At 36.1% G+C, this 24183-nt stretch overlaps 1 protein-coding gene and 2 long non-coding RNA genes across 3 annotated transcripts; all 3 read right to left on the bottom strand.

Moving 5' to 3' along the window:
- Positions 1 to 2463: 2463 nt before the first annotated feature.
- On the bottom strand, positions 2464 to 4888 carry LOC119773583. The gene is made up of 4 exons (XR_005279434.1): positions 4809 to 4888; positions 3466 to 3621; positions 2938 to 3030; positions 2464 to 2851 (listed from the first exon to the last, which is right to left on the bottom strand). It is a non-coding gene; the product is annotated as an uncharacterized LOC119773583 (long non-coding RNA).
- A 1180-nt stretch (positions 4889 to 6068) lies between these two features.
- muc15 (mucin 15, cell surface associated) lies at positions 6069 to 22719 on the bottom strand. The gene is made up of 4 exons (XM_038270633.1): positions 22573 to 22719; positions 16540 to 17576; positions 9910 to 10080; positions 6069 to 7298 (listed from the first exon to the last, which is right to left on the bottom strand). The coding sequence occupies exons 2-4, from the start codon at positions 17570 to 17572 to the stop codon at positions 7183 to 7185; spliced, it is 1320 nt and encodes a 439-aa protein (XP_038126561.1). The 5' UTR covers positions 17573 to 17576; positions 22573 to 22719; the 3' UTR covers positions 6069 to 7182.
- LOC119773584 lies at positions 10968 to 16523 on the bottom strand. Its single transcript, XR_005279435.1, has 2 exons — positions 14587 to 16523; positions 10968 to 11871 (listed from the first exon to the last, which is right to left on the bottom strand). It is a non-coding gene; the product is annotated as an uncharacterized LOC119773584 (long non-coding RNA).
- Positions 22720 to 24183: the final 1464 nt, after the last annotated feature.

The following is a 24183-nucleotide window of genomic DNA, read 5'->3' as shown; positions in this document are numbered from 1 at the left end:
CGAGACCCGCTCCTATGTAATTATAAATAACGAATTCTAAGGCAACGCAAATATTAAGGTTAAGAGGCTGAGCTCGTAGATGATGATAAATAACATAGTTATGTATAATATATTACATTTCTGACTGTATATCCCTGTAATTATTACACACTGTAGCTTTAAGTAAATGTTACTTCATATCTTCACAACTGTTTTGCCTTACAGAAAACAAAATTCAATTGATACTGGCAAATGACTGTTACTTGATATTGCAGTATTACATTTTACCTAAATAGTTTACGTGTAAATACCTACAATATAGTTTTTAAGTAAATCTTATGATTTGTTTTTTTTTCAGTGTGACAAATATTAGGATTTAAACTTCGAATGTTTTTTGAAAGTTTGTGGAGCCTTTACATTTTACACAAGGGTAAAGTAGAGAACAAATACATTGTAAAGTTGTTTCCTTGTATTCAGGTTCTTCGAATCTTCTGGGTAATGTACCTAAAAGTGCTTTGTTACTACAGTAGGTGACAGGTTATGTCTAAGAGCACCTCCTATGTTCTGTGATGATTTTTCCAGGTTAACAAAGATGGCTTTCTTAACCCCTCACTCAAACCATCTACCTCCCTTCACAGAAATATGGCCGTGGTTTACCACGCACGAGTGTCCTTAAGCCTTCAGGTGAACAGCTGAGTCCTGTCCTGAGGAGTTGGCCCTCCTGTGTTCAGCCATGCACCTGTGTAGTGGTTGCTTGGTCTTGTCGTCTATAATTCTCTTCTTGACGACTTAAAATTGAAGCTAAGTTTTATAAAAATTCAAAGTTCTTAAAAAGCAGAAAAAGACTCAAACCAAGATCAAAAAATTCAGGCAGGGGCAGCTGAGTCCGGGTCCAGTGTGTTTATTGCTAAACACAACACATTTACACTGAGCTGGTCACCGGTGAGCCGAAGCTGAACAACTGGTGAACACAGCTCCCTTTTATACATTTCTTATCGGTGGAAAACCCCCTTCAGAACATATTTCAGTCTTTGGTAAAGGTCACATTGATATTCATCTGCAAAACACGGTGACATTCATAGACACATCTCATTCTTTTGAGAGCAATCTCTCAGGCCATGAAAACATCTGGTGCATTCAAATCAGAAACTTATGACGGTTTAGTCACAAACATGTCAGAACACATCTTTCCCTTGCTTCAAGCCATGTCAGTCTAGCCTACTGCTCCCCCCTCGTATCTTAGTCAAAGCATCACCCTTTCTGGGACCATTACCGCTCCGTGTGCCTTGAAAATAACAACTCTTTTTGTATGGCCAAATTTTGCTGAGCTGGGCAACCTTGAGATGTCAAATATTTAATTTTTATTGAGGGTGCTTTCTTATCACTAAGGGGCCTCAACCCTGCGTTGTCCTGCAGACCTCACTCCCATTGGCGCCAGCTGCAACAGCTACACATACTCACTCCTCTGCTTTTCTCCTCTCTGGCCTCGAATGGCTCTTATAACAGTATTTGGGAAAACAACTTTAAACTTATAAAACATTAACTTTATTTTATCTTATGATTAGTGCAGATTAATACACTCAAAAAAAAACTTGTTCCCAGAACGTAATAAAATTATGGAAATAATTTCCACCTAAATAAAATGCATTAATTTAGCGAGAAGCAATTTTGTTAAGTAAACAAAGGGTAAATATGTTGGGTCAACGTGCTGTATTTGCATTACTATTACTTAATTACCAGGGGTCAGTCCAACTAGATAAATATAGGTAAATGTAACATACTAACATAATTTTCTTAAGCCATTTAAACTTGTATGATAGGATTATTAGGTACATAATTTAATAGGGTAGTTACAACTACTTTTCAAAATAGTACAGTACATGAATTTATTGTGCTGAGCCCACAAAACAAAGTTAGGTAAGAGATTAACTTTATCATATGAAAATGAACATAAGTAATTATTCACAAAATAAATCATTTTTCGTATACATATTCAGCTATTTAAAATGTACATGTCAGCCTATATACCCCCAGCTGGTGTCAAGTTTGGAAAAGAAAAACATGAACTAAATTGGATTTGTTGAAATCACTTTACTTTAAAAATGACTACGTTGTGAAAATACAACAAACAATACAGCCTGAAACAGTGTCCAACATCATGTCTGTAAAAAAACTACAACAGATAGACAAACAAAAGTTGTAACTCCTGAGTTAGGAAATTGGAGCCCCGTCATTAGGTGTCTATATTTAGAGCTTTCAGCAAAGCCCTTTACAAAGTTATACGCAGAAAGTGGTCCTGTCAACTGAGTGCAAAGACCAATATTTGAGAACAACCAAAATACAGCATAATGCATCCATATCAAAATAGTTTTCTTTAGAAAATAACAATTTGTTTTAAAACCTTACCTTTGCATAAAGAAACATTTCAAAACATTCTATTTTGTAAACCCAAAATAGCAACAGGATGTATTAAAACACAAACACAGCTTTCAGTTCAGTAACTACTCAAATGGCTTCAAATGCCTTCCCATTAGAGTAACTCCAAACCTGTAGTTTACTCTATTGAGGGTGACTAACACGCAAGTAGAGTTTTCAGTGTTTGAGTTTTTTTTGAGAGTATGTTTCCATCAAGCTCCACGATGATCTTCTGCAAAGCTTCAAAGGTGTATCTGAGCTCTGGCGGGTAGCTGAGGTTAAGCGCATATACAAGCGCAAACAACATGACCACAGCAAGTGGCACGTTTCCGAGCCCATCCAGAACTATACCTACATCTTCCGGTCCATCACCTGGCTCTGCACCTTCCTTGCGAATGACAAATATTCCAAATGTCGTCTCCATCACTGCAGCTTCACTGCTCCCACAATCTGTGTTCTTCACAGAAAAAAGGGGGAAATAGAGGATATACATGTAAAGATATGTTATACTGGTCCCATTTTTAAACACACTAAATTACATACCATGTATTCTTTCACAAGGTTCTCGGGCTCTTCATTCAGGTACACACACAGGGCTTTGATGATTCACTCTCTTTTGACATCAATGGCGTCAGTCTGAGTATGTAGGACAATAAATTAAAGATAAAACATTTTAATCAACTGGTAGAAGATTTTACAAACAAAACTTTAAATAATACATTCTTCAAAATGTAAAAATCATTGACAATTTTTATGATATATGAACTTACAATATCCATGGGTGCATTGGTTTTATGTACCAGCAAGACATTTTATCATAGAAATATGTCAAATGTAAGCATGTGGTCCCAGGAAACAGAACCTACCATTGCAACATCAGTGGACATTGTCACATCTGCCCAAGGTTAAAATTTTATCAGATCCTTCTTCATAAAAGTACATTACACCCCTCTCCATCTAGTTTTATTTCTCTCCATCCCTCTGAAACTTCCGCTTTAAATTTCAAGCATTAAGTTTAGAATATTGAATCGGTACAGGTTTGACAATTTCTATTTTATTCTATTATCATACCTTGGTGATGGGTATCATGATGCTCCTTATCTTTCTTCCTTGAACGCCGCCTTTCTTGCCAAACACCCTCATCAAGTTTGAAGAATGAGCATCCAGCTGGGAGAAGAACTTTGACAGCAAACTGATGGTTGTAATCCTCTTAAATTCAGCAGTTAGCTTAAACAGAAAGGGTACACAAAAGTAAATTTAACTATCATAGCATTGAAATGACCGACTAGTTTAACAATTGTCATCTACCACCAAATCCTAAATCAGCTTACAAGTTATTTCCAAGGCTAGCCCACATTTTGTTGGCTGATATAAATCACACTGTACATATTTCAATCAAAGTTAATGAGTGCTGTGCATTTATTCAAGATGGAAATAGGATGATTAATTACTAATTTAATTTATGAGGCAAACAATGCAATCACATTCCTAAAATGAAAAAGCATTTCTGAAAATACTTTTTCATTTTCAAAATTTACATTTCAAATTTATTTTTGGTATGTATTTTCTGGGGTACATTTTCAAAAAATAAATCTCAAATGTATTTTTCTTTTTTATTTTAATTAAGTAAAATGATGAGAAGCATTAAAGAAGAAATTTAAAATGCAAACAGGATGATTGATTACTAATTTCATTTATGAGTCAAACAATGCAGCCACATTCTTAAAATGAAAAAGCATTTCTGAAAATGCTTTTTCATTTGAAATATGGTAACGATTTGCTTTCCTAGCTGGGCTACAGCACAACAGTACATTTATGGTAGCACACATTTGTTCCCTCGTCAACAAAGTGAATAAAATCTGACTGTGGAAAGCTCCATAGTGCGAAGAACTACTGTGTTGATGTTAGTAGCTGGTAAGCTAATGCTACGTGGAGTTGACATAGAAACCCCGCCAAGGTGCCGAGATGCCGTGGTAGTTTCCAAACTTAGAGCTAATGACTGTTAAGTGCCGAGCTTTCTGCGGACTCCACGTGAAGCCAAGATTCGGATTGGGGGGAAATTCATCACCACTATTATTATTAATGTAGCCTATGTGACTGGAGCCTTTTAGCTGCAGCTACATTCACCAAACGCAGGCAATTATCCCCCACCAGCCATGCCTGCATCAGCTCTTAGCTCATTTTGTAAATGAATCCGCACGCGTTGTCAACCATGCCGTCGACCTCAGGATGCTAGCTTGTAAGCTTAGTTAGCTATGAGCATGGCGACAGTGTGATATATTAATGCACTCTAATAAAACGCCCAGTAACAAATAAATAATCCAAAATGCAAAAGAGGACAATAACTAACTGTCTATACCATGTCTGCTGCCGTATTGTTTTCTGTTCGATGGATGATAAAAGATTAAACTTACCTTCTTCCACACTTGAAATTTCTTTTCAAAATGTCTACTCCTTCTGCCAGCCAGAGTCGGGGACTCACTCACCTTTGACCATGGCCTTCAAGAGAGGGGAATGTGCTCATTACTGCCACCTACTGCTTTGGAGTGTTATTGATTTGCAATCTTAACCCATTAGAATTAGGTTGTTTTAACATAAATTATTCAAGTAAATTTTAAGTTGTTGCATTTTATGCTAAATCTACATGATTTAAAACTGTTCAACCACAAAACATGATTTTATATAGTAGAAGCTACATGTTAGACATAAGACAAGGTAACAGACACCCAGTTTGCTTTTTTTGAGTGTACACAACAGTCTCTCCAATGTACAGGTCTGTGCTCTCTTCCCTACACTAAATGGCCTAAACCACATTGTCGGTCTTGTATCTGGGTGTCTTGACTTTGGGGTGATCCAGTTTTTGTCTCAGGTTGTTGCCAGGTTTGAAGTGCAAAGGGATCTGGTGCTGATTGAAAATCCTCCTGAGTTTTTCAGATACTCCAGCAGCATAGGGAATGATGGTATTCCTTATTCTGTATTCTTCCTTCTCAGCAGACTACTCCCTGTCTTAGAATGGCCCACTCAAAGTCTTGACCTTGATCTGACTGGAAAGCTATGGTAGACTCTTAAATCATCTTGCTTACTCATTAGCATGCACTACTTAAGGTTGGCTATCACATAGAAACCTAATAAATGACATTGAACATTGTGAAAAAGTATGAAAAAAGTCTGATGTCATGAGAACTTTAGCAAGCCACTGCAAATAAATAAAATAATTCAATCCCCCATGTTAACAACAATGTGATACTTACAGTTTTTGCATGTTCTGTTTGAGGAGATTAAAAATATTTTTTTTGTGTTTAGATTTTGAAAATCGTCCAACTAATAAAAGTATTTTAATACTTGTTGCTAATCTTTTGCCCAAGAATTGTCAAGATGTGAAGCTTTTTAACCAGCAGAGGGTCTAAAATCCCCCACTATTTATCTTCTCCATTATTTCAGCTATAATTGCTGTGACTCTTTAGGGGGAACAAGCAACAGCACTAATTGATGTCAGAAATTACAAATAGGAAGGAAGGAAGCAAATCTGCCACACCTGCTGGATATACCAACAAAGCAAAACAGTTTCCAACTTGTTGCTGGCTGTTTAGGCCAAGCCAAGGTACAAATCAATCATATTGACAGAAGATATTGATGGAGTGCAGACTTCATTCAGGTAATGAAGAGTGAAGGGATGGAAGCAGCCAAACATTTATTTTGAGTGGTTCTTTGCTTGACATGTGTGATGATAAATTCTTATGTAAACCAGAAAAGTAGACTGTAGCAAACCTATCCTGATTATATATGTATATACAGTATATGTGAATGTAGGTATAAAATTACAAAGTTGCGATACATAAGGCAGAGATGTGATTACAACAGAGGCTTTTCTTTTAGAAGGCCTTCAAGGCCACGATTAAAAATAAAGAAAACCAATCTATGATTAATAGTTACTTTATGTAGCAGGTAACCATATAATTCTCCAAAGAGCAGGCTGATACTACAAGCAGATCTCTGCTCAGACACCTAGAGGCTGAATGAGATGAAAAGTGTATTATGATATATTTTTGTAACTAAAAAAGTCCCTAAAGGTAACAAATACACACCTTCAATTTCAAAGAAAAATCAGTTAGCAAACAGCGTCCAGCTTTCTCTCATGGAAACAAATGGCCTCCTTTTTAGTCCTTCATTTTTCAAAATCTCAAACTGGCTGTAAATTGCCAGTTGTGGAATAGCTCAAATTACGCTTTTAATATGACCTGTGTCCTGCATCATGCTGTAACAGCAGGAGATTGCTGGTAAATATACGTAAAGTGATTGTTCATCTGGGCTTCTGAAATTGGGTTCAAATATAACAGCTGGTCAGCAGTGTTCTCAGGTATCCAAATGGTCCAAAACCAGCATTTCCTTTCTATTAAGCCGTAGAAGCAAGGTTATATTTTTGTTTTATTTTCTAGTTTTGAATGTTTTGGATGCCGTTTTTGCCTGTAAAATATTTTCACAAAAGTTGTACCAAAACACCTTTTAAATCCTTCATTAAAACAAATTTAAAAGAAAATTTTAATGTTAGAATGACTTCATTTGTTTCCCTTTGGCAACATACTTAAATGGCAGAAAGTTCATTTTGGCTATTGCAGTATAACTTAGAGTCTTCTTGCAAATACAATGCATTATTTGTATCTCAAACCTAATCTACTGGAAATTGATCCCTTTTCCCATTAACAAGTGCAACTCTACAACAGTCCGTTTCCAAAAATGTCACATTCTTTTCCAAAAATGATAATTTTTCTCCCAGAAGTGCTTTCAGTTTCAACGGCGTCCTGGAATGTTGGTCATTTGGATGCTGTCCCTCTGGAGTGCTGGGTTGTAGTAAGCTGAGCCACCATAGTTTAGGTCCAAAGGTTCATCGTTGTCTAATCTGTGAACTGAAAATCCAAATCATTGTTAAATTTTTGGGTATTTTTACATTTGATTATGACATTGTAATTTTTTTTCACTTCTCACTTAATTTAATCAATCAGTAGAAATATTTTAATCTTTTTTCATTGGCTTGCTGCCTGTAGTTAACACTTGACTCTCATGTTCAACCCCTAAAAACAGATAGTTGTTTAGAAATAATGTTAAAACCATGTTGATTTAGTTAGGTGTTTAATCTAAAACTCAACTAAACTCTAATATTGCTCTTTTGGTAGTCATGAAAAGTTGTGCTGACATTGCAGGGATACCAACCAGACTGTATGTGCTAATAAGAATGTTTAAAAAATCTATTTCGTATTTTGTAAGTCTATCTGTGTGACATACAATATGTAAAATATAGATGTAAATAGGGTTAGGTAGGGTTACGATACTTCATGATCGTAAACAATAAGCTGCCAAACAGTAAAAAATTTATTAATAGGAAAGTCTATAAAAGGCAAAAGCCTAAAGTAATTTTGTGTGGGTTTCTATAACTCCTGTTATGGAACAAACAAGGTCAAAAAGAGATAAGATAAGATATCTTTATAAGATAAATTGATAAGAATTACTAATAACATCCAAAATTAGGGACATTTGAGCATGACAAAAAAAGCAAACAGAAGACATAAGAGTAAAATTTAAAGAGAAAGAACAAAAATGTAAAAGTGAAGCTGTGAAGCGAAATAAGTAAAGAAAAGTCTCAGAGATCAATGACGTAGTGTACAGTTGATAAGAAAAGTGATGTTCAGGTAATATATTTAGAAATGTTTTGGCTAAAAAACCGAAAAAAGAAAAACAGCAACCAGTTTAGAAAAATACAAAACAATCTCTGCAATTATAGAAACAACACTTTTAGAACAGCTAAAATAAAATGTGCAAATAATCATTAACATCTGTAGGACATTTGATTCAGGGAAGAATACAAATGTACACAGAAACAACGAGAACACAATTTAACTCATTATTGATTTATCAATCCAACACCATCTATATAGATTAATTTTTTTAGAAACATTTTCATAATAATAATTTAATAATGAAAGTACCTAGTGAGCATATTTATCACCTCTGTTTATATATAATCAAATTGGCATTTCTATGTGGGATTTTATTAAATAACTATTCTTCTTATAACTTCACAATAATTTTATTGGAACAATGGGTACAGTTCCATACTTACAATAGGTCAATATCTAATTAATTTTTGAAATCTCTGAGGACCACACACAAAATAACTTGTCACCATGACCCGAAATTTCTATATCTGCAGTAGGAGTATATGCTTGTGGGTGTCTTAGAAAACAAATGTTCCCTGCAGTCCTGTGCCATTTAATTTTGCTCTGAGTTTTACAGAGAAGTTAAATATGAGGGTTCTTAGGGGAAACTGTGACTGACAAAGTGCATAGTTACTCAGTGCTTATGACAGGAAAGAGACAGATTGTTAGCTATCCTGCAACATGATCCTATTTTGCATGGTGAGATTTCCTCATTATTGAAGGGTTACCTTATTAAAGCTGGATGAGTTATGCAGCTTCAAATAGCAGCCAGTTACAGTGCAGTCTGGAGGCTATAAAATCTGCCAGCCAGAACATCCAAAGCTTTCTCATTAACAGGTGTTAATTGGCTATGTATCATATCTTCCAACAATGTTAAACTTGTGGAAACTAGTGAATGAATGAACATAAAAACTCTCTGGGGAAATAAATGGGGACTATTAGGATGTAATAACATGGGCATAAAATGACACTTTTTATTTAACTTCCTTTACTTTGATGTCTCACAATAAATCAGTGTATCAACGTGCCTTAGTAGCTGACTGAGGCAGTAGTGTTATGAGCTTTTTGTGGTTGAAGTGTCACACTTAGGCAAACAAATCCAGATTTGGCTGGGTCATACAGTATAGACCATCATCTAGTGGAAATGCTAGACCTTAAAATTAATAAAAACATTTTTGAAACGATAAATAAAAGAAAAAAAATTTATTTTTTTCCCCTGTGAAACCGTCTTGAAACTTAAAAGTAAATTAAATACAAAAATAAACACGCTACTACTCCATTTAATATTGACAAAAGCTCTTTCACATTATTGAAATCAGTAGCATATGTTAGTTTTTTTGTAGCTTTGGACACAACACACAATCAGACATTGGAGAAGTACAATCTGTACTGAATGAACACACTAAACTGCGTATTTACAGATCGGTCTTTCTGCATAGTGTATGTTCTCTCTGTGCATGAGTGGGTTCTCTCTGGGTGGTCCAGCTTCCTCCCACAGCCCCCCAAAAATACTGTTTGGTTCATTAGCAAGTCTAAATAGCTCTTAGGTGTGTGTGTGTGAGCATGGTTGTATCTCTGCCCCGTGATAGGCTGGCGACCTGTCCACGGTGTACTCTTTCATTTGCCCATATACTGCTAGAGTTAAGCACCAGCCCCACTGTGACCCTGATGGATGAGATGGAAAATACTTGGATGGATGGTTTAAGAATGTTTTAAACACCTGGTTGTTGTCCTGCCTTTTTAGCATTACTGGGACATGAAGTTATGTTTACTGTACTGAACAGATGTGCTAGGGTTAGCCTACCTGGATCTGAAGGGAATTCCTCCACCAACTTCCTGTGAGAGAAAGCTTTTTGATGTTTCTTTTTCAGAATGATGTAGGCTACCAATCCCAGAACAGCTGCTGCCGCCGCCGTTCCCAGTACAGCTAACCAGGCTGCGTTCCTCTTAGTTCTGTAAGGATCCAGCTCTGAACCTTCATTAGAGAAAGGAGGGATATGGATGTGTGGGTGGGAAAGAGTTATAAATAATTTGTCAACAATTAAATGATTTATATCATCTCCCATCTTTGAGGGCTAATTGTCACATAATTAGGGTTGAAAATGTGTTTTTGAAAAACGTGTCGACACGCTGCATAGATACACATCCTACTTAGGCAGAATTGCAAAATTTACACAGGGATAATTAATGCAATTAACATGCCAAAAACCCTGATAATTTTCTGAATACATTTGAATATTTTAGAGTGGCTTACTGAGTTCATCATCTAAATGAGCTTTATAAAAAGTGAATGACACATAGATGACTTATCTCAGACGATATCTCGATGGACCACATATAACAATTAATTTCACTATAGCCCAGAGGTAATTACAGGATGCACAGAAGATCAGGTGGAAACAACATTCAGTAATGACATGCTAAGTTGCTTTTTTACTGGGTGACTTAAGTCTTAAATACACCTCATTGATAAACTTCTGATAGAATAAAACATAACTACAGTTTCCCTTCAATTCTTGTTGCCGTTTTTCTTTAAGGAACTTTTTATCTATCAATTAAAAAGCAGAGTGAGGAACTTTTAGATGTCTTTTAAGATGGCAGTACCAAATAATCTTAATTAGTAGAATTTTTTTTTTTTTGCATATGATAAACTTTTCTACTTATCCTAAGTGCCTAACATAAGTCACTTAAGACACACTTTAACAAAGCACACAAAGTTATAGTGACATCAAATCTGATGTTTATACATCGGAAACTATATTGCACGTCTTAGTTACTGGTTTATCCTTATTGCAATATCTTTTTTGCAATAGATGCTTGGCTATTATATATATATATATATATATATTTTTTTTTTTTTTTCAGCGTTTATTGTCATTACACTGTCACAAATAGAGCGCAACTAAATTAATCTCTACATTTCACCCATCCCATTGGGGAGCAGTGGAATGCCATTTGCAGCACCCAGGGAGCAGTGTGGGGTTAAGGGTCCTTGCTCAGGGGCCCAGAGTGGCAGGCTATGGGAGTGGGTTTCAAACTCACAACCGCAAGATTCCAAGCCCTATGTCCTATTCCTAGCCACTAGGCCACCACTCCCCATATATCAACTATGATTATAACATTTTGAAATAAATCACAATTGTATGTTTTCTTATACCATTAAAATCTGTTTGAAAAGCTTACTCCTTGCCATAAGTACAACTGTGTGCATCTGCCACAGAAGGATGTACTTTGGTGACAAATAAAAAAAAGTAACTTTTATCATCCAACAGAAAATATAAGTTGGTAATTGGCTATTCACATTATATATGCAAATTTTGACATATCTTCTTGATCTCCAGGTTAAAATCAAACAAACAAACAAACAAAAAAATTCTGTTCAGGAAATATACAGAAAACCCATCTTTTTAGTGATCAACAGATTTATGAACAGTATTATGATCAATTCTGCGATAAATGCTGTCAACAAGTATTTGGGTTGGTGGTTTTTAAACATATATAAATCCCTTATTTAGTTTGGGGTGTTAAATTGTTTCTATCAAGAGATACATCAAAATTTTAATTTCAATGTGTGCTACGTCATATTTCAAACCGTAATTATTAATGAATTCAATAACCTGGCCTTGCAGCTTGAATGTTGCTTCCTTAGCCTGGATATGAAGTGCTTAAGGGTGAAATAAATCACCTAAAGATAACTCTAGAGAACAGTAACAGAATACACTCAGTAAATGGACAAATTAGAACTGCTGAAGTTGTTTAAGTAAACCTGACCAGAGATGGCAAAAGTACTCATTTTCCGTACTTGAGTAAAAGTACAGATACTTGTGTTAAAAAATACTCTGGTAAAAGTGGAAGTACTGATTAAACGTCTTTACTCAAGTAAAAGTAACAAAGTACAGGCTTGTAAATTTACTTAAAGTATAAAAGTAAAAGTAGAAACCACTTTTTTCATGCCGTTGCCTACATTTTAAATGGATGTCTGCCAATAGGACTAGATCTCCGTTGTGTTCATTTTCAATCATCTCGTCGTCCATACTACTATGCTAACGCCACCAAGCTGCAATGATTTGCAGCGAATGAATACCGCCGAATCTGTCGATTCATCTTGTAGTGGTGCGTCAAATGCAACATAGATTCCCATCCAATTAGACTGAATTTGGTATTTGTGAGAAAACGGCTCACCAGCTCCCGTCTCACGTCAGAGGAGGAGTAAGCAGATGACTTGCAAAAAGGTGGTAAGAACCAGCGGACAACAAAATTCCAGTTCAAAAGCGTGTAGCGGTTTACTGGTGCAACGGTGAAGACAAAAAAAAACAAAATACTTTCAAATAAAGAAAACAAAACCGGCCATTGCAGGCAATACAAAACACTGACAGCCTCACAGCAAGCTGACTTTAAATATAGTCTCTCTAAGCAGACCTTGAAGAGCAGTTTCTCCAACCAGTCTCTCCAAGCAGACCCCTAAGCCATTGGGAGTGTGCCCCTTAAATAGACCCACCAATAATCAGCCAATTGGGACAGCCCAACTAAACAGGAAGGGAAATCCCCAATAAAGCACAGTTAACATTGTAGAAAAAATGGAAAATGATATATGTTCATAACTACTCGCCACACTCCTCTATCATATGGAATAATAGATTTATTCTACATCGCAATAAGTCATTATTCTACAAAGATTGGATGGAGAAGAATATTTGGTCTATTATACACTTAATGGACACTAATGGTTACATATTAAATTACGAACAATTCTGTACAAAATATCAGTTCCTTCCTCCAAAAGATGAATTTACAAGATAACTTAACGCCTTGCCAGAACAATTTATTAATCAGATTCAAAATATAATAATATATCATCCAATTACCCCCAAACTACCCGATTTATCTATTAATGGAATATCAATCACTGATCAAAAATTCAATAACCACACAATTAGAAACTATCTAAATGAAACTTTGTTCCCTGGGAAAATAAATAAAAATAACATTCTTTGCAAATTTGAACAAAAATTGAAATACCAAGACCTTTTTTTTTAAACTTCCTATACAACCAAAAGCTAAAGAAACTGCCATCTACCCATCAAAAGAACTACTAAGAATCCGTTTTAATATTGATGACAATAAATGCTCATTCTGTGAAAGTGATGTAGAAACTATAGACCATTTCTTCTATGAATGCAGTCAGACTAAAACATTTTGGAATTGTTTAGAAAGATGGATCAAATCAAAAATTGCACTCCCTAATTCTATTTCTAGAGATATGGTAGTTTTTGGAATACTATTGAAAGACAAAACAATAGAACTCTGTTGTAACCTAATTTTTTGTTTAGCAAAATTCTTTATTCATAAACAGAGTCTTGAGATCCTCCCCTATCTTTAGTATTTTTTTATCTGAATTTAATTTATATTTGACATCTCTTGAATGTATCGAATCTTACAAATACCTGACTGAAATACTAATGGAACTGCCCACTGATGTACATTAATCCTAACATATGAATCCCCTTGTCTTTATGTTATTTTATTGTATTATTAGCATTACTCACGCATTTTTTATTTTCCTCATCAAAGTTACTTTGTATTTTCATTCTGAAATCTGCCTCTACTATGCCTTCTATAGAATTAGAATTCTAATGTTCTTATTGCCTAACTTGTTTCTACCCACCTTGTTTAAATAAAGTTAATTAAAAAAAAAAACATTGTAGAAAAATAAATACAGACAATAGCATCATTCATACAAAAACATACATATTAATGAAATAATTTAACCATGCTAACATTACCATTTCACCTACTTATTACCATGCAAACAATTATTACATTCATTGAAATCCCACTTAACACCCCTGCCCCCTAATAGTCTTTTTCAATGCCCTGGGACAATGGATAAGAGACTGGCTCCGATGCGGTACGTGTTTCCACACGGACCAGTATGCTGACGGACTAAGGGAAGAGAATGTGTAATTTGACTGGGAAGTTTTATTACCGACTACGGAATGTATATTAAAACTGTCGCAGTGGGTACCTTCAGAGTTTGCTACGCTGGTGAGTAAGTAAAGTGTTGAATGAAAGGTGACGTTGTAATTTCGGAACTAGTGTAAATTACCTGGTGAATTGTTTGGAACTGCCGCCGCCATGATGGCCGGTTTGTGGTGCATGCTGGGAAATGTAGTGAAGGATGTGACGCTGTGCGTGATAGACAGCGGCTACACTTTGGGAACAGAGGGGGAAAACGGCTCCGTTTTCACAGTGACGTGAAAAATAATAACGGTAACTCTATTGAAATGATTCAAAACTAAAGTAACGAGCCAATTTTTTAAAATGTAAGGAGTAGAAAGTACAGATATTTGTGTAAAAATGTAAGGAGTAGAAGTAAAAAGTCGCCATAAAAATAAGTAGTAAAGTAAAGTAAAAATATCAGAAAAATCTACTTGAGTACAGTAACGAAGTATTTGTACTTCGTTACTTCCCATCTCTGAACCTGACATTATCATTTATCCTGAAGCCTTCTTTAACACTGTGGTAATTACTGTATCCAAGTGAGATCAAGCACCTTGAGGTGAGGGGTGTATTATTATTATTATATTTTTTTTCTTAGGTCAGAGAAAGTATTATACTAACAGGATATTTATAGAAGCTTAACTTTATCTGCTCATAGTCACTGTCATTCTATGTTGTTTGTGAACACATTGTGCCTGTCATGGTAACTGTGGAGAATCTTTTCTTTTTTTCTTCGGCTTCTGGCTCCCCCACAGTTTCACAACTGTTTTTCCTACTGTTTATTGCCATCATTTGTTAGCGTTATGTCTTCCTGTCACATCTGTCCACGGGATGCGAGTTTTATTTTAAAACCAAACGCTATGCCAGTTCTTTATCAGCCCTTTTGTTTTCTCTGAACTAGCCTAAATGTTGCTTTCCAGGTAGTTGAACTAGAAGAAAAAAAAAATGAAATGCAAATTGAATCCGTAAAACATGCAGCCTTTTCCAATTTCGAATCCTCCAAACCTGAAGGTTGACAAAACAAAGATAGTCTCACGCTCCTGGGGGAGCCCAGTTCCCAGTCCTCTGCTGGCTTTTTTCAGGCTTTTTGCAGCTAGAACAGGGTCTCATTGTCCAGCTGAGAGAGAAGCTGTAACAGACCCTTTCTCCCTTAGAGGCTCCATCAATAAAACCTGAAACTCAATACAACCTTTGCCTTTGAAAGAACGAGCATTTGTCCTCTGCCAGTGGGAAAAGAGATGAAGCTAAATGCAGGTCAGGGAAAGGGCGGAAATACCCTCTGTGTTAACATGCTACCATGGTAAATGCCCTCATAAGCAATCTAACTGAGGGGAAACCTGACTGATTTCTTGTCGTTCTCTGCTTAAAATTAGTTTGTATTAAACGTTTCTAAGACATATGTCTTTCAATTGAGTTCTGAGGAAAAACACCAGATATTCTAGTAAAGGAACTTTTCAACATCAAACACAGTTACTCTGTGAATTTATACTGCGTAACTCTTAACCCAAGCAACAACTTAATTTGAGAGATATTAAATTATTTTCGTATCGATGTTCCATTTGGGCTACTGTTCTCCAAAATGCACCTATTTTACTTGAGATGGTCGGATCCATCACTCAATAACTCATGTGACCCAGAGTGTTGCTTTATGGCAGTCTGATCTCTCCTTAAACACGAGAGATAACCATGCCACTATCTAAAGTGATTTGAAAACAGATGAGATCCAAAGTAATCGGCATCTATGAGTCTGCATAGGCCTACAAAGAGATTTCTGTACACAAACTTTGAGCAGCGATTAACTTTCCCGAGAGTGGCTGGTTTACCAAACTGAAATCCATCAGAGCGTCACTCACAATTCCAGGTGATTTAAAAAATGAAAAACCCAGAACATCATCAGAAGCTCTACAGGTCTCACTTCACTTGTTGTCAGTAATGGCAAACACCTGGCAGTTGTTAATGCCTGGGGTGTGAAAACCAATTATTTGGTTTGGGCGTTATTACTTTTCCCTTAGATCCAGCTCTGGCTCTCTTGTTATTATGTTTCCGGTAATAAGTGAAACTGCTTTATAATATTTATTCAGGTTATATTTGTCTATAAATTGTATGTGATGATCTGAAACATCCAAGTATATCTCATAGTATTTAACTCAAGTATTTAACTTTTTCTATTGCTTTAGTTTATGATATTTGCTGTCTTTTTTTTCCTGTTTTTTTTTTTATTAATTTATTGGCTCTGCCTTCAAGGAATCCAGCCTAATTAAATGTTTCTTCTACAGCTTTAAAACTGTCTGGACACTCTACATCAAAGACCACATGAAAACCTAAGAATGCATCTTTAATGTGTCTTTCCAAATTTAGTTTAGCTGTTTACCCATACCCAGTTTTAAAGAGGAAAATTCACAGACCTGAACATGTGTATAGAAGCCTTCCATACCTGATTCTGCCACAGAGCCCCTCTCTGAGCCACTTGCAATTTTTCCGGTCTTATTAGCCAAATCTGGCATGTCTGACATCACAGAGGTGGGGGATAGAGATGTAGTTTGGGTGGTTTCAGATGGTAGCTCAGTTGAAGTATATATCGCAGGTGCTGCTGTAGTTGTAGTAGGTGTGTTGGTAGTTTCTGTAATACTAGTCAATCCTTTATCATTCCCTGGGGTTGTGGTCATTGTTGTAGTAGTGGTCATGGGCCCCGTGGTGGTCATGGGCCCCGTGGTGGTTATGGGCTCCATGGTTGTTGTGGACTCTGTGGTGGCTGTGGACTCGGTTGTGGTCATGGGCCCTGTGGTGGTTGTGGACTCGATGGTGGTTGTGGACTCGATGACGGTTGTGGACTCGATGGCGGTTGTGGGCTCGATGGCGGTTGTGGGCTCGATGGCGGTTGTGGACTCGATGGCGGTTGTGGGCTCGATGGCGGTTGTGGGCTCAGTGGAGGCTGTGGAGTCCATGGTGGTTGTGGACTGTAAGTTGGTATTCGAGACAGTGGTTGTACTTCCTGTTGTCATAGGTGTATTAAATTCCTGCTCGTAGTTGGTCATGTTACTTTGAATTGAATCTGTGGCCTCTGTTGTCTCCTTTCTTTCAGAGATGGTTGCAGCTGGCGATTTTGGTTCCTCAGTTGTTTCATTTTCAAACACAGCGGGAATGATTGTAGTCATAATGTTGGAATCATCAAATGTTTCGTCTAAACTCTTATCAGGAGTTGTCATGTTCTTCTCTTCAGCCATGAAGCCAGATGCCATTCCACTGGTAAATTCTTTGCTGGAATCTGCCACGGGATCAGTTGTCAGATCAAATTCGCTTTCTCCACTAAATGTAGTATTTTCACTTTCGAGTTGATTTTTGGGCAGCTGACGGAGCCAGCTATTATCAATTGTACGTCCCGGAGAGTCAGTTGAAGTTTGTGGGTATACCAGGTGAAATGCTTGAAGAAGCAGCAGGATGCTTGCTGTGGTTTTCAAAGACATCATTTTCCTGTTGTGTTTAAAAGGAAAAGAAAATACAAACATGTAAACAAAGATATTTGTGCTACCTTTCCTTTATACAACCTCCTTTGATAGCAAGCAATCACTGAGGCTCGTTATATAGTAACTCATTTAAAGAGACAACTCAGTAACTTTGTCTTTGTTTCAAATTAGTTAAAAAGATTTTTTTTTCATCACATTAAAAGCCTGAAGTTATATAGCATTATTACTGTGTATATTTTAGTATATCCATACTGTATTTATTGATTTAACAGGGGGGCCTCCCACAAGAAAGAAAATACAGAGTCTCAGGCGAAACCCATAACAACTTACGACAAACCTGCCAATGGTTAGTATGCATGCTTAAAATCTTTTATACTTTAAACTAAAAACACAAAAAACTGTATAGAATAGAAAAGAATACAATAGAATAGCTGTCCGCCTTATGGGTGTATTTGACTTTAGAGCAGGTTAGATATTTTTTTTGGATCCACCAGTCAGGTTAAAATCAAAGGGCTCTTCGAAGAGCAATGTCATTGGATGTTGCTCAAGGGACATCACAGACCTTGACAATGTCACATGAACTGTCACATTAATTTTTAAAGACGCGTCAAACAGTATCAAGATACTTCTCTGAAGCACCGAGGGAATTTTTGAAACAGCAACCAACCATATCAGCAAAAATTGCTATCTATTCACACTGACAGTAAAAGAAACATAACAGGGATGCTCTTTTAGCAAAAAGAAAATCTTCAAAAATACAAATATTTTCAGCTTTTGGACAATTATCACCACTGGGTTAAATTTACCTTTAAATTATTTCTTATTTTTCATGTATGTAAAAAATGTTTTGAAAAATGAATAGAAAAAAGATTTACCGTAATAAAAGATTTAATTTCATTGCAGCATGTCTGTTGTAGTGTGTGTGTGTACTAGGATGAAAAATGTAGGATACACAGCATTGTACTACAGCAGGACAACATGTTCTCCTTTTGCTGAGATGTCTCTCCTTTTGAGTAATTAGGGGTTCCAACACAAATTGATGTTGAACTTTCGCGCCCTATTAGATCACTTAAATGGTTAAATAGTTAAGAGCTGAATTAATCATAGTAACAATAAAACCCAACTAAGTATTAACCTGAATTCTGTATTTTTTCATTGGTTGATATAGTGTCAGCATTAACCCTATGGGATTATTTTTCTTAGTGTTGCTTATTGAATCCACATTAGAATACAATTGCCTAAATTATGCATTCATAAACAGAATAAATGGCATCCCAGAGTTGCAACCTTCATTGCTGATTGTTATGATTTGTGAACAATTCATTGCAGCCTACTTTAGTAAGGTTTTAGATGTATGCTACAGTAGGTAGGAATTGGTAGGAAAACTATGTCTCTATGTTCTCTCTACGGTAGCAAATCATCTGATGCAACGCAACTCCAGGCAGCTACATAGAACAGATTCAAGGCTGTAGTTTAATAGTAAAATAAATTATTATATTTTATTTTGGCGCACGTGCACGACCCATGTATGGAGTCCTTAGTCCTGGGCGCGTCCGACCCAGGGTTCAAATCTAACCTGTGGTTCTTTGCCGCATGTCTCTCTCCCTCTCTCATACCCTCTCTCCTGTCAGCCTACTGTTGAAAAAATGGGCCACTAGTGCCGCAAAAACTCACAAAAAAAATAACTTTAATGTGTTTATAAGAAATATCCCAAAGTTAAAGCCATATTTAAATAACACGAGTAATTAACCAATAGTAATAACAGCTGTAGATTTCAGATTGACAGGTAATAATAAAATACAATGACAAGACTCCTGATTTTCTTGTCAGACTTTTTCAGCACAAGTAATAATTAGTTATGATGGCATTTGAGTTGAAAAATAGTCCAAGAGTGAGAGGGAGTGGCAGAATGTTCTTATTTCCAGTTTCACCAGTTTCCTTTTAAAATTTAAGACAAAATGTTTAACCTGCAAATTTATGAAACACTCCCTAATGGGGGTAGTTTATTTAATTGGAAACTGAAAAATAATAGTCAGTTTTGTATACTATATCTCTCTGCTGAGTACTTCCATTTAATCCTATGTATAAAAAGTTATTATGATATCAGTAGAAGTGCAAAAATCTAAAAAAAAAAAATGTTTCAGATAATATTCTGTTTTGGCTCTCTGGCTCTCTCTTTGTACACCTGCCAAGAGTAAATGCCTTCAGGAGAGATCCTCATATGTTAAATGCCTGTTGCAGCAAAGCTTCTCTGCTTGTACCAATCTTCCAACATTTCAATAATAAAATTGCAGCTTTGATAGTACAGGGCAGCTTTACTGACACCAGTTATAAATGAAATCCTTGAAGAGCTGACCTTTTCCAAGCTCCTGAGACCTTCTCAGTTGATAGTTAACAGCTTCAGAATTATGACACCCTCAGCCACAACACAGGTATTTCATCTGCAAATTTCTGTGCAGTAACTCCTGCAGTTTATACAGTTCACTAGAGTAGCAATACATTCTCCCGAGAAAAATGTGACTTAGTAAGGAGGTAAATTAGCACAAATGCTCTCCAAGCTATGTGTTTTCCCATCGGCATGACTCCTTCATAAAAATGACAGCAGTTCCCTTCGGGGCTGGCTTGCTTTGACTCTTTGTTGATCTGCTTCTTTGTTCATTCTCAGTACCACAGTGAAATGATGTATCTACAGACTGTAACATTGGTGCCTCCTGGAAAACAGGACATGCAAATGTGGTGATCTCATTCAGCCTCAAACATCTATGCCATGTGTTTGTTTCAGCAATCAAATCTTGACACATCCACCTGAAAATGACATAAAACAATTTTCTCTTCTATGTTATCATGCAATAGATTGACAAGCAGAAATGATATAGAAAAAGTAATCTATGGTCAGTTTTTCACTAGCTTGTTTGTCATCCACACAGCATGTGTCTGTTTTTTTCCACTCTTTGAAAAATAAATGGAAACTCTGTGGGTGGTATGCAAGCGCCAGCCTGCTGTGTGAATGCTGGATCAATCAAATTGTTCACATTTGCTTATCATTTTCGAAAATGATCCACCAGAATGGAAAGAACTGAATGGATTCAAGTCTCTAGGCTGAAATGTTGCTATTCTATCTAAAAGGAAAAAAAGATATAAATTAATGTTTCAGAGCAATAGGAGCTTAACAACTTTCCTTTTTGTTGTACAATGTAGTAAATTACAGAAAACATACGAGAGAAAATATTATAAAAGACAGCAAATGTTTTACACTGAAATAAAAATAAACATATAGTGCAACATTTGAGTGAAAACTAAAAAACTGTGCGCTCAGAGGGGAGCCTTAATCCGATCTCCAGGAAAGCTGGCATACAAATGTATCCACCTCCATGTTTCTTGTTTCTGGTTTGAACTTGTGGGCACTCTAAGCTGCTGCAGAAATACATTGATCTTTTTTGAACAATTATGTCGGGATTTTTCAAAAACTAAGATAAAAAATGGATACTTAACATATTTTGCAACTATAATGATTGCAACTATAACAATATATTATATTATAGTTGCAGTCATAGTATAATATCATTTAGTAGTAGAACATTGCCCTTGTGCTCTGAGAAGGTTCTAAGTATCCGTTATTATTATTATTAATTGAATATAATAGCATTTTTATTGTTGAACAAGCAAATGCAAATCTGAAGTGTGATGCTGTTGTTCGCACCTGTGGAAAACCTGTTTATATATAAATGCTATAATAACTTTCTCCAATGTAATACTTTAAAAAACAAAACTGAGAAAAATACAGTGTTATTCAAGTTAATCAAGTTATTTAAAAAAAATCACACACAATAAATGATATACTTTTTATTTTGCCTATGATAATCAAATGTTAAGAATAGATCCCCTATTGTTTCATTTAAGTCATATAATTACAATGAAAGGACATAAATTCTAAATGAAACCAGTTGGTGTCAAACCAGTTTAACAGGGTGGTTTAGCCCAAGGTATTGACTTGTTCCTATTTTAGTTGGGTGACTGTTTATGACAACAGACATGAAAAATTCTAATTATGCTTAAACCTTAAAGTAGACCTAAAAAAAAAGAAATCTCTTAATCCCACTGACCATGTGCTATAATTCAGATCTGTCAAACATTGCTAACATTTTGAGCTGTGCTACCCACATATGTGGGTAGTTTAATTCCAAACCACTGTCACTTTCTGTCCATCGTGTTATTCTGGCGTCCTCCCATGGCACAGCTCTGAGAGTATATCTGACCATAGGCGTCACACCAACAAGCCAACAGGAGACGTGTTTACCTCTGACCCGTCACGCTCAGAGGATTCTTCTGTGGAAAAGTGTTCCCACTCTGCTGGATTGTCAGAGTGTGTAGCAGCTATCGCCTCAACAACCCTGTCAGCTTCAACTTTCCAGAGATCAGTCCAGCATAAACAAAGGAACAAACAGTGGCTAAAGGAAACACTATACCCTGCAAACACCATTCGGCCACCACACAAACAGAAATATGACTAATTGAGTGACATTTAAGCTGTTGAGGATTTTCCTTTAACTGCAACATTTCTAACATTTAGGCTTTCATAGAGCTGTTATCTTTGGTAGAGTAAGTGGAGCATTGCTACCTCTGTCTTATATAACATCAAATCAGATAAAAAATCAATTATGCCTCAACAGTCTCTTATGTTTTCTTGTTCAGTTTGTTTTTATATCATTGTTGAATTTTGTTTTAAAACAAAGTATATCCACTTCCTTATTGTTTTGTCTGCTCTTTTGAATGTAAATTCTTGTAAAACCAGCGCTTTGCCTGAAAGGATTATATAAGGCCCTGAGTCATACATAGACATGGAAAAAAAAATATTAGACCGTCCTTGGTTTCTTCTTTATTTATTTTATTCTTCAAGTAATGCGCCATTAGAAACAGAAATTAAAGAAAACCAGAGTGGTCTAATATTTTTTTTCCATGACTGTAAGTATTCTAAGATGAAATTAATCCTAGAAAATCCTTACCTTGTTATTCAGCTGTGTCAGATGAGAACAGGTGCACACAAATCTCTTTACAGACCTTCCAATTTGTAAGAATGAATCAGCAGTTGTCCTGCAGGTAGAATTGGGTATAGAAGAAAGGGGAGGGCTTAACAGCCTGACATTTACAACCTGTTCAACCTGCTGCTACACCTGCTTGCACAGAAACACACCCTATACCGCATCCACCTGCATGATTTAGAGAGGTCAGACAGAACAGAGATTAAACATTTATTTATGTATATAAAACAGAAAAATGGCTTGGAGAATATGAGTCCTTGTTGATGCTCAGTGACTGTTTTTTTTATGTTCACAGGTACAAAAAGTATTTAGTTGCCAGGTTAGATCTGTGAATTCCCACAGTGGGTGGAGTCTTCTTTCAGCCGTCCTCTGAGCCTGCTCCCTTTTCAACTGAGGGCTATAGACGACAACTGTCGTCATGGTAACAAAGAGGAGCGTTGCAAGCTCAGGTTTCTTCCACGTCTTTTGTCTCCAGTCTATATCAGAGTAAGCCATGTGACGTGTGACTTTGTGAACTTGCAGGTACTGTGCGTCAAATGAGCTGGAATTGTTTTGTCTCATTCCTCATTTAAGTGAGTCACGCTGCCGCTGAATTCATTTGAGCAGAAGAGTGAGGCGGATGAAGTGGCACTTGAAACTTGGTGTGCTCTGAGCTGAGGACAAGGAGTGGCTTTGCTCTTTTGTTAATGTAACCAAGAAGTTCAGGTTTCAATTTAAAAGTTGAAACACAGTTTTCAATAGCTTAAAAAACTCTGAACCCACTCAATGGAACCATTACTTTTTTTGTCAAAAGTTAATTTTAGCAGACACGCCTTGTGTCAAGCTTTCCCAGTGGAATATGTTTGTTTTGTTTTTTTTTCTACAGGTCCATTGTAAATAGGCTGAGCTTTACAAGTGGGTTCAGTTCAAAGTAAAATCTGTTTAATTTTCTCCAAGTTAAGTGTTTTGCACATTATAATTATTGTTTAGTTTTCCAAATTTGCTTGACATGTTAGAATTATATTATTTAATTCAAATAACAGCCAGATCAGATGATATGCTTAACATTTCAGGCTCAATTTTAATATCAGTTCGAAGTACTGATGTAATATTTGGTTGAATATGATACATCAACATCCATGCCTTCCCACTCTGCATGCCAGTTAATTATTTGGCTTGTTAGATGTCTCTAAATTCTTTTAATCCACAACAAATGTATATGGTTAGTGATGAGATCCTTAGTTCACAGTAAGTTTTAGCAATATTCCAATATTGGAGTACAGGGAAAATACTGAGGAAAAAAATAGGAGTGAATGGCAAAAAATTTTATAAGCTTTAAATTAGGCATTAGTATCACAATTGAGTGTTTTTTTTTCTTCAGATATCTAACTACTTTAATTATAGTATTTAAAAGGAGAAAACTGTGTGGTCTTGTTAAGCGTTGGTCATCATAAAAGACCTTGATTAGAAATACAAATATAAAACGTAGATTTGAAGCAAAAATGAATAATTAATTATGACTTAGATGTTTTTTTTTTTACTACAAGTAACAGCCTTCTTGCAGTCAGCTGAACAGCAGGGTGCATCAATAAGTGG

Source organism: Cyprinodon tularosa, unplaced genomic scaffold (genome assembly GCF_016077235.1).
Source record: "Cyprinodon tularosa strain WSP-4 unplaced genomic scaffold, ASM1607723v1 ctg77, whole genome shotgun sequence".
Classification (NCBI taxonomy): Eukaryota; Metazoa; Chordata; class Actinopteri; order Cyprinodontiformes; family Cyprinodontidae; genus Cyprinodon; species Cyprinodon tularosa.
This window is presented reverse-complemented; position numbering and strand designations above follow the sequence as displayed.